The 15,651-nt window shown below is 43.7% G+C and overlaps 1 protein-coding gene and 1 long non-coding RNA gene across 3 annotated transcripts; one reads left to right on the top strand and one right to left on the bottom strand.

Moving 5' to 3' along the window:
• The first annotated feature begins 2,112 nt into the window (after nucleotides 1–2,112).
• Nucleotides 2,113–5,556, top strand: LOC148657630 (uncharacterized). The gene is made up of 2 exons (XR_015941021.1): nucleotides 2,113–2,171; nucleotides 4,752–5,556. It is a non-coding gene; the product is annotated as an uncharacterized LOC148657630 (long non-coding RNA).
• A 2,864-nt stretch (nucleotides 5,557–8,420) lies between these two features.
• Nucleotides 8,421–15,167, bottom strand: bloc1s5 (biogenesis of lysosomal organelles complex 1 subunit 5). 2 transcript variants are annotated; one of them, XM_088644132.1, is made up of 5 exons: nucleotides 14,897–15,164; nucleotides 14,498–14,580; nucleotides 13,111–13,240; nucleotides 11,913–11,971; nucleotides 8,421–9,534 (listed from the first exon to the last, which is right to left on the bottom strand). In XM_088644132.1, the coding sequence occupies exons 1-5, from the start codon at nucleotides 14,916–14,918 to the stop codon at nucleotides 9,361–9,363; spliced, it is 468 nt and encodes a 155-aa protein (XP_088500258.1). In that variant the 5' UTR covers nucleotides 14,919–15,164; the 3' UTR covers nucleotides 8,421–9,360. The 2 variants fall into 2 exon arrangements, with proteins under 2 accessions (XP_088500258.1, XP_088500259.1); XM_088644133.1 differs by lacking the exon at nucleotides 8,421–9,534 and adding an exon at nucleotides 9,541–9,680 and having other exon boundaries at nucleotides 14,897–15,167.
• Between the last annotated feature and the right edge of the window lie 484 nt (nucleotides 15,168–15,651).

The raw sequence follows: 15,651 nt of genomic DNA, 5'->3' as shown, positions 1-15,651 counted from the left end.
ACATGACAGTCAATGATTATATTGGCTTTCTGCATGATGCGTGTTTGGTATAGATGATTTAGGTTTAGGTATGGGAAATCCAAACTGAACACTGTTTTTAGTCACAAATTGTCCTTAACTGCCAGACAATTTCTCTCTCAGCACGACATCTGTACTCATAAAATCAGAACAGAACCCCAGTTTAACTCACTGACAAATTCTGTCTTCGCCAACAGTCATGCTTACTGCAAGGGTGTCAGGATGCGTCCCTCCTTCACATGCTTCACCTGCAAGCTCAGCAGGCCTGAAGCAGAATGATGCTCACAAGTGAGACCGAGCCCTTCATAAGGCTGGGGTTTGTGACACACCTGCTGTAGATATAGCTGAACACATTTTAGGGTTCTACAAAGAAGCAGAATTTGCCCGCCTGAAAGAACTTTTTGTGCAAGAGTCAGGTTTAGGGTTCAGGTGACGGTCCAGTGTTTAGGTTATTTGTCTCAATGGATCTGGGGCTAGCTTTAATGTTAAGGAATACCTGCTTTAAATAAGACCTTACGCCTCATGCTAACTCTAAACATGAAACTAACTCTACTCCTTCTCCAGCCTCAAAGGTTAGGGACACACACGGGCTTTGCCTGGTGGCATTTCTTGACAAAACACATGAGCCACCCGCGTGCCATCTTTCTCTAGCCTGGGTGTGCCACAGCCAGATCCCCGCCAGACAGAGGGGTGCTGGAACGGCCCTCAGTGGTGGTCTCTGTGTCTCGGTTAGGTTGACGACCCTCACTAGTTTCAGCAGGACCCCTAAGCTGTTTTGCTGACATCCTGCGATGCTGATTAGATCATTCCCTGCCAGAAATCAGTTCTTGAATCAAGGCACTATAGACTCCCGCCTTCCCGTGAGCCACAGCGCGAATCCGCTTCCTTCTCTTCCATTTCTGACGTAAACCAGCTACAGTAACACCGATAAAAAACCCTTCTACCCCTCCAGCCGCTGCTGTTTCAGATTGTAAGGCACAGCTGTATCGCGTCCCTCATGGTGCAGGTGGAGACTTTATTTCTTTCTCACTGAAAGGAACGCCTTTCTTGGGGTTTTCCCCGGAAGAGGAAATGGGCGCTTGGGTTTTGAAACATTGGCGTGGCAACTCCTACTATGTGTCAGGACAAGAAGTGAAACGACAAGTCCGTCCCTAAACAACGTTCTAGCCCAACCCTCCACTCAATAAACCTGAAGAAACCCAACGCATTAACCCTGAACCCATTCTGAATGGTAAGTGAACCCTCATCTAAACTCGCCCAAAGCATTCATTAATACTGTCAACATATTCCGGTGTAGTAACTCTGACACCAGTGCTGCAACTGTGACTGCATTTCCATTTAAACCTAATGGTATCCCGGGTCCGATACTGCTTGCAGCTGACCGTCTAACCTCCATTTAACCACGCACTAAAGAAGAACAGCGTGGAGAAAGGGTTACAGTTCATGTCAGCAAACGACACAGAATACATGTATCAGAAGGGTGTGTGTGGGTGTGATTTGGATTTACTTGTCTTGATGTGCAATGAAGGTTAGGTTTTGGCTTCAAAGTTAGGTGCTGAATTGGGGAGAGCTGGTAGTAAAGGACAAAATCAGAAGTCGTACTGGAATTAGTATTGGGTTAGGCTGAGTCAGGGTTATAATTAAAGGCCAGGACAGTGGGTGAATTCTTGTTTAATAACATTTGTCTGGATAGGATAGACTGGATAGTCTGGATAGTGTCGCCTCTACTTCTTTCTGTATGGCAATCTAAAAAATCTCCTGAAATCAAAATCATGCCATTCTACTTTAAGGTACAGATGGAAAGTTGGGTTATCATGTAGGACTAATACTCACTACCATTTGTTTAGTTTAAAAACAAAAACAAGAATCATTTCTCTGTTACATGCTATTCTAGTCAGTCCATTTTCTTCCTCTGGCTTGCTGAACTGTGTGGGGTCAGTGTCGGAGCTGGGACGGGTCTGTGCCAGCGATGGGACTTGGGGAACTGGGGATCACAGTTTAAGGCAGGGTCAGCTCCTGTGCTGGAGCTCAGGACAAAGCTAGGGAAAAGTTTGCAGCTGTGTGGACACTCAAGGTATTACTTGTACTCCTGCAGAACTGTTAGGAGGAAGACTGGAGAAGATGGACTTAAATGAGAGTGCATTCATGCCCAGGTTTGTGTGAAATGTTCCTTCCTGCTTACTGCCGTCCAGCGCTAACACACCTTGGTCTCTGGAGCCACAGTGCCTCTGCCTGAAAGCCTGGTGTATTCCCTTCCCATGAGCAGCTCTGACGTTGACTCAGACAGCCAAGAGCACCGAGAAGACATGTGCCAACAGCAATTTGGCTACACTACTTACAACAGCTGGGATTAGCTACAGTACCAATCACTTAATGGCTACACTTGACACAAGACTTTGGCAGCTGGGAGTATTCTCTCCAAAAACCAAAGTCCAAGAAACTTACACCAGGTGCATCACACACAAGTCGAAACCATTCATTACCATTTGCAAGGCCGCCTCTCCCTTCCTCTGCAGAGCTCACTGACTTTTTGTCCTTATACTGTACGTCTTCCAGTACTTACCCCACAGCAATGCGTCATCCACTCTTTTAATGATGTTTTCAGCAATACGCTGACCTGCTCTTCTTCGGGGTTTTTTTTCCAATAGCTCATTTAGAAAATGCTGTCAATGCTGGCAAGATTAGGACTTGGAAACTGTTAAGGGCTGGGTCAGGAATGGCCTAATTAGGATAGCTTTGCTCTTTATTAACGAGGACACACGTCTTGTAAAACCCAGGCTTGGGTTTGCACCTCACCCATCACCGAGGGCTGACCCACGGGATTCAACACTGTCTCTATCCAAGGTCCTGCCCATGCTGAGCTACTGCCATTCCTCCACATTTCATCCAGGGCCTTAAATACTGTGCGTCATGGTGCCTTATGGAAAAACCGGTAATGGTTCATAAGGAACTGGGGTATGAAATGAAATGAAGGACGGAAGTATGGGTCATGGGCTGTGACTTCAAGACCAGACTTCTCATCCTCTGAAAGGCCAAGCCAAGTACCCAGCACACCTTGGTCAGCACAGTGACGTGCCTGAGAACTGTGGATCTAGAGAGAGCCGGGTGCCCATAGCTGCCACAGAGCAAGACTCAATTGTCCCTTCTGTACCAGTTTTCCTAACCATGAGCCTGCTTGATGACAGTGAACAGACGGTAGAACACTTGCCACGGTCGCGTTCCTTATGGTTTCCGGGGGGGATTTAATTTATAGGAACCTCAACCAATAGGTGAACTACAGTACTTTCTTTCTGATTCTTTCTGATCTAAACTAGCTCTGCGCCCTAAATATGAATTTAATGTAGAACAGGGAAGCTGAAAGGTAATCTTTGTCACAAAGAAATGCGGGAAACCAGGGTATCCTGCAGAACCCACTTCTACGCAGGATGGAACTCTCTCCCTGCCTGACAGAAATCAAATCTGCTCATCTGTTTTTCATAAGCCACGGTCTGAAACCCCTGTGTCAGTCCCAAATTAGTGCTGCAAAGGGAGACAATTGTGTTCAGCTGCCTTCCTGTTATCGTATAGGTTTATTACGGCTTAATAAAAAAACATCATTGTTCACGGGCAATCAACATCGTCCACTAGCACTGACAGAGACAAATGTTCAATGTTCTGACTGTGTGTAGAAATGTCTCTCCTCCCGTTCTGCTTTTGTTTTGGTTCCACAAACCAACCCTACATAAGTCATGAAGACGCTGCCCTGATCACACAGATTTAAATACAAGCTCATTTTCTAGGCTTTGCAGGCTTTGCTTTGCACACAGTGCCATTTGTGGTGGGATCAGAATTTCTGCTTTAGAGTTGTTCACTTCAAAAAACTAAAAGTGAACAAGAAAACGGAGATATGCAGTGAGCACAAACATACAGTACAGCTACTCAGAAGTCTAGCGAGAGCTTTTTCACAATTAAATAGCTGTGGTTATTTCAAACAAGCCTGTTTCTTCGGCAAAGGCATATACTGCTAAATACTGGTGCTGGCAAGATTAGGCAGTCAATAAGAATATTTCAGTTTGTCATGTAGACAAGGCAATATACTGAATGAACAATATCATTTTTGTGTACCCAAAAGTGTGGTACAAATCTATTGCTTAAACCACCCTGGACTTGTTTCATCGCAGTTGTGTGCTTTACATAACCTGAGGTTGAGGGGCTTTCCTGATAATCCCTTGGTCTCAGAATTGCTACTTTCATAATAATTTGTGTACAAAAATAGTCTTTAGAGCTCTCGTGTTGACCACAATTTTTCTGCTGCCTTAATCAAGTGAAATATGTAAAGTTACCTCCCCTTCAGTCTGGAAAATACTCCCCAGGCATTAACTGTATGTTTCATTCCATGTGTTTTTTCAGACTTAATAAAAATACTGTATATTGTTTTTATTATTAGCACAACTCCACTCCTTAAAGCACTCACTGATCTCAGGATCTTGATAGGGGCACCCAAAACATTTATCACAATTAAGAAATACATAAAAAAATGTGTGTACTGTTTATGGGAGAATCTGCAGTGTATGCTGTCACCTTTAGCATGAGTTTATTTAAAGGGGAAGAAGGATGTTTTTTGTGTATTGACGTTTCATTGTTTCTTTTCCAAAAAATTCCACTGGCTTCCCTTTCACCTTATTCCAACTAGATAACCTTTCATTAAGAAATTTATTCAAGGAATCATAACATTATCTCTTTTTTTTTTCCAGCAATGGCTGCATAAATTGTAATGAGAGATTTCCGGACATGGAAGATGACCCGATAGCCTTTTTTGTAAAAAAAAACAACAAAAATATACTAATGAAGTCATCGCTTTACACTGCACCTTAAGTCAACAATTAAAAGGAGCAACTTTGAAAAAAATGTCAAGTACGTCTTTACAAACAATTGCTAATTGAAATGAAAAGTGGAAAAAAAAGCTGAAGTATGTTGGCAAGGACTCCAGACATTCCTTGCCCTCTGGACAAAAACAAGCAGCTCCAACAGCCCTGTGTCTCTCTGTGCTGTGATGACAGCCATTCTCCGTGTCCTTTCTGGTCATTGTTCCAGATTGATTGACTGAGGAAGGCCGCTGTTGTTCCTGGCCGTTATCTCTGCTTTTGGACTGAGCTTGGCTGACACACAAATCTGTCTGACGCACCGAAAAAACAAAGCGTGTCTTTGGATGAGTTGATTTCATGAGCGAAACAATGAACTTGACGAGACTCGTTTTTTTTTTCGAGGAGTATTACAGAAATTGCCAAATAGGAATATTGACCACCAGGTTTTGGTTAATAATTTCAATTCAAAAGTAGAACTATGTGCTGCTGTTTAAATTTTGTTAGGGGCAGGAGTATGGAACAGTGGATCTGGACCTAAAACTTAAAAGGTTAACATCAAATCTCAGATGAAACACTGCTGCTCCGTCCAACAAGACTTCACCCAAATGACATCAGCAAACATTAAGCTCTGTACATGGGTGCCAATGTAAATTGCTTAGGATTACGGTCGAATAAAATAAACATTTGTAATCTGAATGGAAATATGAAAGTGCTTCTGATGAAGTTATTAATTTTTAATAAAACATTTTCTTTTGGCAAGGCATGCTACAGGTTCAGCCTACCACTAGGGCCTTAGAACAGAGGTTTTGCTTTTTGAAAAGTGCCAGTTCAGTAAACGGTGCTCTTAATGACATGATGTGCTCCTGAGGGTTTCCTGCCTTTTGGCCATTCTTCCAGTTCCAACCTCATGGTGAGTTACAGGAAGAGAAGGGGAACTTCGGTGAGCGAGGGGAGGGGTAGAAAAAAAGATTTCTGCTCTGTCTGGTGCCATTTTCTCTTAACTGGGGTGCTGTATTGCCTCCATCAGTTCCACTTATTTATTACACTTTTATTGTCAATGTGGCCAATTAAGACCTGACATGCCATTGACCCCCTTGTGTTTCCTCCACTCCAGAATCACAGGTAAAGAGGTTAGACTCACCTGGTTTCCCGAAAGACTGGATCTCTCAGCGGTCTTCTTCTTCTTCAAGTACCTCTGCACCTCAGGGGTCATCTCCTGTAGTGGCTCCTGGGACGGTCTGCTGCTGTTGACTGTGTCTGGGGTCCGGCCTCCCACACGAATTGAGTCTCAACACTCTCAAACTGACATCTAGCGTCACTTCCAGTGCAGAGACCTCAGGTCTCAGGGCCCATCTTCTCTTTCAGGAAACCAGGGCTACAAACATGACCCCAAGTGCGACCCCAAGACAGTAGTTATGAGTTAGCCCATATCACCACAGGACATATATCAGAAAGCAAGGTTCCTCTGGCAAGTGGTACACATTTGCACCTAGATCTACTACTGTATATAGCTGAGCAAGCTGTGACTGTCTCGTAGCCATCCTGCAGCTCCGAACCACAGTGTCTGAAATGCAATGAGCCTGCCTCTGGCTCGACAGGGCCCGGACACCATTCAAAATGAGAAGCTGGTCCGAGCAGTGCCCAGGTCTCATCCTGCCAGCACAGCAGCTCAGAAAATCCCATACGGGCCGGGCTGAGCCTATTAAGCTGTTGTTTGCTAGAGCAGAGATGAACAGTTCTGGTCCTGGAGAGCCAGTGGTGTCTGCAAGGATTCATTCCAACCCGGCTATTAGCGACCTAAGCACACAGATCGATCCCATTGGGCCAGTGAACAAGTTCTTCCAGCCCTTCAGGTGCTGGAGCCTCAAACGCAGCTTGAAAACCCACAAAAACATCAGCCCTTTGGCAGCAAGACTGCCCAGCCCTGCTCGAAATTAAAAAACGCCTGCCATGGATAAAAACAGAAGAAAGGGTCTCAACGAGGGCAGGATATTGGGCACACCTTCTGTTTTTATAGATAGTAGTTGACTGATCCAGGGATCTCATCCAGCCATGGCTTGTGGCTGGATGTTCACAATGTGGCACTCCTCGATATGATGCATTGCTGTCGTACCCATCACCCTGAAGCTGCAGTCATTGACCTCGATGAAGAACTTGAGGTTCAGTTTTTTCAGTCATCGTCCCCCCCTCAGAAATAGAACGGGCTGCAGGCAAACTTTTTCCAGGCACCTTTCAGTTTTTTTAGAGCTGGGCTTCTGTGCTTTTTTCCTTGACAATTTATGTTGGCATGGCTGCATACTCTGTGCATGGCCTCTGGACCATTTCACTTTTTCCATAACAGGAAGAACACAACAGCTCTGATAGAGACTGGAGACGAAAACATGGACAGGTCCTTCAGTGTTCTTGGCACAGCAAGGCCTGGATACACTGGTTTAGTTATTGCAAAACCCGCGCTCATCCGTACAGCCTATGGTGTGCACTGTGGAAACACGAAGTCTCAGACCCACCAGATTTACATTTGCCTTCAGCCCTGGTTTGGGAAGGGGGCAAATCAATGTTTAACAAAACCCAGCCCAAAGCTATTTCTTTTTTTATAATTAAAGCCCATGTACAGCGTGAAAACAGAACAAGGTCCAACCTGAAAACCAGTACATGAAAAGAGGGTAAAAAAGACATACTGTTATCACTTTGTTTAATAGAACCATCAATCTATTGCTCAGCCAGGATCAGGTTTAGATCTGTTACCATAGACACTCAGGCATTCCTTGCACAAAAAAGGGGAAAGGAATTAAGTTGAAATTAAACCCAACCAGCTCAGGAAAGAAAGGGAGTATTTCTTCCTGACCTAATTATTTAATTCTACAGCATTAGTCATCTTCTCACGGATGCACCTCATGGACGGGAGTCATCAAATTGTCTGATGCTTTAACAGTCACCGATGAAAGGAAAACAGGGCCGGAATGCAATGGCATTTTCATTCTAGATCAGTAATGTTTCAGTAAATGCCTGCAAAGAATCTTTACTATTTAACAAGCCAGTTTTGTTTTGTTTTACAGTTTTTCATGTTCCAAAGGTGATGGCGCAGTGAAAAACTGAAAGCGCGCAGCTTTTTCTTAACTCCGAGCGGACAGCACACGCCCTTTTGGAAAAGGGCTGCAGTTTTGCCTTGTCGCTCAAGAGCGAAACGCAGTGGCTGCCTGGACTCTGACAAGCCACAGCGCCAGGTGTGCAGGGCTGCACTGCGAGCGAAACAGCTGCTTGTGAAACCAAAGGCCGTCTGACCTTTCTAAAGTCAATTAGGAATCCAAGCTTTAGTCTGGCCCAAGTCAGAGACCTATCAAGTACAATAAAAAAGCAGTCACGAACAGTACAGTGAGCCACTTTTGAATGAAAACAAAATAAAGCACCATCACTTTAAAGTCATTTAACAGCTGTACGGTACTTTTAAAATTTCACGCAGAATGTCATTTCTGCCCGAGGTTTGCCTGCCAAAAGCATGAAGCCTTTCCCCAACAAACCATCCCGCAGTGTTCCAATTACAAAATTAAAACGCATAAATCATGTCTGAAGCATTGCAGTTTATTTTCATACATTCGATAAGCTGTCACCCCTACAATGGATGTGTGGAAAAAAAAAGTGTCTGGCCCCCATTCAATGCTAATGAAAGTCTTTTTAAATATTTATTTTGTCTCATCTGCTGAGGTTAATCACATTTTTCAGCATTCCAGGAATGCAGCTTTGAAAACCTGCCATCTATTCTAACAGGCAGCCATTGTTGAGGCCTGAACACGGAGGGAACTGCAAAGCTTAACACTTTCTGGCTCTTCGATTCCATGCACTTTCAACAATAATAATGAACTTTAATCCATATAGCGGCTTTACATGGAACTGTCTTTATTATTATTTTGCCATCATTTCAATTAGGGTCAGTCATCGTTATTTATATGGGTAAATCTTGGCAGCAGAGCTGTGGACTGCCTGCAAGAGGACACAGGCTTTTCCCCTGAAGTTTGTGTAAAAAAATGGGCCGTGAATCACCAGAGGTGTGAATCGCCCACACGTGCTTCACACTCTTGCCTCTAGTGCTGAAACTGCATTTTTTCAGCTGCAGGACTGTTCGTCTACAACACAAAATCCAACCGACATTTGACAATGCTCTTCGAAAATCCTGTTTTGTGACAGGCGACGTCGGAAACATCAAGACTATAACCCTAAGAAATCCCCAATCGCTTTGCAAACAAATGACGTTATGGTTCGTCTCCATGGGTTAAAACACACGTCTGCAACTTGAAACAGAAAACGTCTTTTTCCTGTCGTGCCCAGACAGAACTTTTTTTGTTTTAAGGCACAGCCCAGATGGCTTCCTTTCCCCACCTGACTTCTGATCCAGACAGCTTCAGAGAATTCCACTGACATTGCTCGGCACGCCGCTGTGGTGCGAGCCCAGCTGGGCAGACCTGGGCCACGCGGAGATCTGCCCCCGCCGCGCGCGGAGAGCTCAGAAGTGGGAGAACCGGGTCAGGCCCTTGGCCATCTCGCTGTACTGGGCGCTCAGCCGCCCCACGGCCTTGGCGTGCTCTTCCTCGACGGCCTCCTTCTTGCGGCCCTGCTCCTTCAGGAACTCCTCCCACTCGGCCCGGTGTCTCTCCGCGTGGGCCTGCAGCCCGGGGCTCTGGGGAGAGCAGGGTCAGCCATCAGTGAAGCTAGTCAGGCTGGAGAGAGGCTCCAGGCTGGCAAACACCTTCTCGGTACCTCCTCCCATTTCCCCCGGCCACATGATCTCGAGCGCAACAGAAGCAGCCAGGGCGTGGCGAGCGACTTGACCGGGAAAGAAATGTTGGAGGAGACGATTTATATGGTTTCCATTGTAGATCTCGTAAACTGGTCCTCGAAACCAGATTCTGGAAAAGCACATCTTATTATAAAAAAAAAACTGATGAATACAAATTTTAGTAATAGTTGAAGGACCATAGAAGACAGGTTAACTAACTTACATGCATTTTACAAAGACACGTAATATTATCATGCATAGGACATTTTAATATACAAATATACAAATATGAATGTTAAGCTATCTCGTGTTTATTACTGCATAACTTTCCCTCTTTTAGTTTCCATGAAGTATGTAATTAGCTCAAACTGGAACATTAAACTCTTTATGGGACTTTTTTTTTCATGTTTAGCTTTAACGCAGGGATGGGTCAAGGCACAATTCAGTTCAGGTCCAACAAGGATTACACATTCAAAAGTACTGAAGGCAGATTTCGGGATCCATACTGCGCAAGTATATTTTCTTTTACCTTTTTAATGAATACCTAAAGCAGTTAATGTTTTACTAACTTGAAATGGACTAACTGCTTTCTAACAGCCCCCTTTTCATACTTTGGCCACAACAAGTAAGAAAAAAAAAGTGCTAAACCCTGTTTGGAAACATTTCCCTCCGAGAGATATGCTTTGTGATCTGTAGTAAATTATCCCCATAAGCACTGAGAGACGCAATCCATTTAGACAGTTGGAATACAAGAGCAAATGTGATGTTTCACATCTTCAGTATGCCAATGCCAAACATCTTCTAAGGATAGTTTCTCAGTGGATTTAATGTTCTCGAAAGTGTACAACAAAAGATTTTCCACTACTGACATCACAACTCCGAGTTTCCTCTGGGGAAATCTGTTTTTAACAGCACTATTCTCGGAAGTGCTGTCAATCTTATATATTATTTTATCTCAGTGAGTTAGCAGCCAGGATTTATGGGTCTGTAGAGGAAGCTTGATGTATTGCATTAAGAAATTAAAAAGAAAATAATCTGTAAAAAAACTAGGACAAATGTAACTATAAATCATTTTCACTTTCCCCAAAGCAAAATTACCAACAAAATGTATGTGTAAGACATTACTGTGAAAGACAATAATGGCAAAGTTTTTCAAAGATGTAAAACATAAAATATGAAGATTATTCTTTACCTCAGCCACATAAGAAGTACACACTGTATCGGATATATTCTAATTTCAGATCGTTTTAAAAAAGAACACTATGCTTTTTTGGTTCTATATGGCGTGCAACTTCTAAGCATACATGACAGGTGAATATCAGTTATAGTGGGTATTTTATATTCAAATACAAAGACAATGACCTAACAGAAAAAAACAACGTTTTACACTTTAACGGCTGCATACTGTATTTTTTCCCATTTCAACTGATTTAAGGCAAATTTAACTGAAGATTAATATATGCAAGTAACTTCTGCTCACTTCCCAGCTAACACAAAAACGTCACCTCAGTTTGGTGACTTCTGTCCTCCTAAACGACTTCTCCTAAACCTCTGTGCCTTTAGCAAGCTGTCATTTGCAGGGGTACGGAAGACTGTTTGCAATGGGGAGAGAACACTGCAGGTCAATGAGGGCAGGCAACACAGAACAGCACCAGAGCTTCTTTTCTGTACCTGCAGGTACACTTAAATAGAATGGAATATTTTCCAAAGAGGGACTGTAAAGAAGTGTGAATTCACAACAGCTTAGATTTCCTTTGTTTGCTGTTATACAGGAGTAAACATGGAGCGGTAGTCAGCAGCTCGCAGCCCTGGGGCCCTGGGATCCATTCTGGACCCGGGTTGCGTTCTGTGTGGAGTTTGCATGTTCTCCTCGAGTTCACGTGGGTTTCCTCCCAGTGCTCCGGCTACCTCCCACAGTCCAGACACATGCTGCTGGTGTAACTGGCTTCTGGAAAACTACAACAGTGTGCCTGTCCGTGTTTGTGTGCGTTTGCCCTGAGATGGACAGACTGGCGTCCCATCCAGGGAGAGAGGCTCCAGATCACCCACGACCCAGAACTGGAAGAAGTGGATAAAAAATCGGAAGGACGCTCACACACAACTGCTGCTAGTGGACTGTGTTCTGGCAGTATCACTTATTTCCCACTCGCACGGAGGAGAAACTGCACTGCTGCCTGCCTATCTGGTGCTGTCTACACCGATTAAAAAGCAGCACTTCTCTCAAGCTCCAGGAGAGCTCCTGAGTGCTTTAGAAAACACAGCCCAGCTCGAGGTCTCACCTGCTGTGCCTCTAGCTCCCTCTGCTGTATTCTTTGGGTCATGTGGTTTGCCGCTTCCACTTGCAAAAGAAAAGAGAAAGAAACACACAGGTCCTCAGCATCTGCAATTTATATTTTCAAAATCCCAACACACACCCTAGCCACAGCTGCAGTTTCTCCCACCTAGGATTGTGTATAAGAGACAGGAATAAAAGCACCTAGTGCTAAAAAAAATAGAGAAAAGGTTTAGATTTCTAACTGGACACAGTACAAAAGGGCTTTCCACGGGTTTTTAAACTGCAGAAAGGCGTCATGAGTAACCCCAGCACAGACCTCTGAAAACGGTGTTAGATACATCTTAATTGTCCATTAAATGCAAAGACAAAGATTACTTTTAAGGGGAGTTCCCTCTATTCTTTTAGGGGAAGTCAAATTGATTAGTGCTATGTACCGTCATTATTCCAGACATATTTTAATTATGGCACTGATGTTTAAATTCAGTTACGGGTATCAGATCTGAATTATTTTGAGAAGATAAAATGATAAACGCCCCTAGTATAATAAGATACTTGTATAATGGGACTCCTACTAATTCTGTCCCTTATCATGATGTGTAGATCAAATGTGAACAATTAATCTCATACTGACCCAATGAATTCTTTAAACTTACAGTTTAACAAGGAGTTAGACTAGAATGCAATGAGCAGGAGTTGACTTTAGTGTGTGTTTTGATATGTCTAACAAAAAAAACGTGTATTTGTAATGGGATACCATTAGATTCCTTCAAAGTGGTGAAGTCCCTGATGTGCACTTTAAGGAAATATTTAAGGAAATATTTTTGAGATTACCCAATTCAATTTCTTTATTCCAATCGACCGATTTCTCAACTGGATCAATACCATTCTGAAAACTCTTGCTTTTAGTCAGTACATATGTAGTATTCGGAAAACTGAAAGACTTTCATTTTATTCGAGTGGCTTCTTAAGTGTTGCCAGGCATTCTGAGCAGCTTGTGGATTACCTGTAATAATCATATGGTTATATATGTCTCTCCTTCTTATAGTCACAGTCCTCACAAAGAAAGCTCATACTCCACCTGGGACCGAAAGCATGCTATCGAACTCACGCACAGAAACAGGCCTAAAACATTCTTACACCATTCCTTTGGCACAGCAGGATAAAAAAAAACCCACTCCGCGCTGTTGCCAGTACACACTCACATCTGGCTAGGACCTGGCGGAGGTCCTCCTGCAAGGCCTGGGTGCACGTGGGAAGGGCTTGCTCCTGTGTCTCTGCCACCATTCTGTTCAAGTTCTCCAGCAGCCTGCTCTCCCGGAAGCCTCGCTTCTCCTGCGCGGACAGCGGAAGAGCGAGATGAGAAAACCCCGGTGGTTCCCCTGGCATCGTTGAGCTCTCTGCCTGCCGCGCAGATGATGCCCTCCGCCTGCGACACGAACCACGTCCCCCGTCGGGCCCTCGCTGTTCCCCCCTCCTCCGCTGCTGAGGACGCTGGGATTATACCCTCTTCCCTCCCTTCAAGACGTGTGTATTTCTTTTACTACTGAGCACGAGTGGAACCCGGAGGGTCTCTGCAGTTGCCCCTTGTTTTGTCCCTCCATGGCTTGGACTGATGAACACTGAATATTACTGCTCCGGTCTTGCTTGTGTTAAACTGCGGTTTTGGAAGCTACCACTATTCCTCGCAGTCTTGCAATATCTTCTGTGCCTCCCATTGAGTCACATATGATGCTGTTGGGCGTGTTGCCCTGATTGTTTTCCTGTATGTTTGCGTATTTTGCACTGCTGTTGACTTACACAGTTGTGTGATGGTCATCAGTGTAAGTCACCTTGATTAAAGCAATTCCTTGGCTCTTCTCTTGTACCCAAAGCACTCCTTCACCCAAACTGCTGCAGTAAAAGACCCAGCTGTTTGACTGAGTTTAATGTAAGTCAGTTTGGATGAAAGAATCAGCAGCCACATTAGCTTACTTGTACAAGTCATAGGGTTCGAGCTGTCCATAAAAACAGTATCTACAAGTGAATGCAGGCAAGTACAATGTATAGAGTATCTCATCCTTGCTAAATACTCTTTTCTGGCTGCAGTTATAATAGGCCCACTACCTAAAGACACAGTGCCTGAGCAGGACAAGACTGGGCTGGGTTTGAGAAGGAGCTAAGAAGGGGCCTGAGATGGTGCACGACTGACTTTTTCCTAAATGGGAATTTGGGATTTGCAGGGACCCAAACAGGGAGAACTGTGCATAAAAAGTTTCATTAATGCTGTAAAAGAGGAGGCATTCTAGATTTTCTGTGTATTCCTGTCAAGTTATAAAAAGGGAAGCTCAGGTTGTGCAAACGAACAGTGGTTTTTGTTTTTCACACGAGATGTGAACAAAAAGAGAGAAGTCACGTCTGGGGCAGCATGCTGCTATTAATTCAGAATGCAACGTCCTAGTCTAGCTTAGAGGGCCCTAGGGCCTCCTTTCCTTCCTAACCATCCTGATTATCTTCAGAACTGAGGGTCACAGAGCAAAAACAGCTTCGGTGTCATAATGTATGCTTTAGCGCGGGTTACATTACCGTGTCTGTACGGGCAGCAACACTTACCTCAAATTCTCTCACAAAGTATCGAATCTCACCCTGCACAACGGGTCTGTGATCCAGCAATCTGGACTGGATGTCCCCAACATCTAAAAAAAAAAAAAAAAAAAAAAGAAGTAATTTAAAAAATTGACCAAGACCAATATAGCTGAAGCTGATATTGCTGAAATAATTCGGTGTAGTCTTATTACTTAGCAGCTGATTCATTAAACATTAGACATCATACAGTGTTGACGCCAGTCTGTCATTTAAAAATCATAAGTCACTACTACAGTATAATCACAACACCAGCTCTTGAGCTCAAGAAAGGGCTAAAATATCCACACGAGTCACTTGACAAGCTCCTAATTCACATTTTTTTAAAAACTTTGTTTGGCTTCGTTTTCCTTTCATTTGCAAACCAACCTTTCGTTATCTTCTCCATCATCACGAGTTTCGGTTACTTGATCTTCACTTCCACCCTAAACGAAGTATTTTCCAAAATCCGACACCTACAGAAGAGATTATTTCCGAGTTCACTGCGTCGTGGATAAATACATATCCTTTATTTTAAAGCTAATATATTTATTTCATATAAGGATTAAATCGATTAGTTTTTTAGCAGGTAAACACAAGACTGAGTCGTCTGTTTTGGTTTTTACTACTTCCGGGTAGTTGGTGCCATGGCAAATGACATCATTAGGCTACGTAATTTCCTTAGCAACGGTGAACGACTAAAAAACACCATGACGTTACTGTTAGTTACACAAAGTGACAGTATGGGGACGTTAGGAAACGCTCCTCTGACGAAACAGAGGGTATATTGTGTCCTAACACAGCGTACATAAGACAAAACCTACCAAGGAAAGTCAGTGTTATAAATAAGCAAGATAGACCTCACGGGACAGCTATTAAAGATGTAATTTATAATGACCTTTTTCTTTATTGCACTCCTACGGTAATAGAAAAATCAAGGCTGGGCCTGGTCACTATAAGATTGCGAGTCCTCCATTCAGTCCTTCAGTAAAAACAGGATAACAGCCTGCTGCTGTAAGTGGTGTTGGTGGAGCTCATTCTTCTAGACCGCATTTTCCCAAACTAATGCTCAGTACAGTGACTGGGTACACTGTGCGGAAGAAGGTCTAATCCTTCGGATTAGTTTAATTGAGGTCCTGGCTACT

This window comes from Lepisosteus platostomus, chromosome 8 (genome assembly GCF_059453375.1).
Source record: "Lepisosteus platostomus isolate fLepPlt1 chromosome 8, fLepPlt1.hap1, whole genome shotgun sequence".
Lineage (NCBI taxonomy): Eukaryota > Metazoa > Chordata > Actinopteri > Semionotiformes > Lepisosteidae > Lepisosteus > Lepisosteus platostomus.
The sequence above is the reverse complement of the archived record's forward strand: the minus strand, read 5'-3'. Positions and strand labels throughout refer to the sequence as shown.

Excerpts from the sequence above, each read along its gene's own strand:
- bloc1s5 (XM_088644132.1), bottom strand. The coding sequence starts at position 14,918 with ATGATGGAGAAGATAACGAAAG. Across the intron at positions 13,241-14,497 it reads ACTTTGTGAGAGAATTTGAG|GAGAAGCGAGGCTTCCGGGA; the intron begins GTAAGTGTTGCT and ends CTGTCCGCGCAG. Across the intron at positions 11,972-13,110 it reads CCGCCAGGTCCTAGCCAGAT|TGGAAGCGGCAAACCACATG; the intron begins GTGAGTGTGTAC and ends TTCTTTTGCAAG.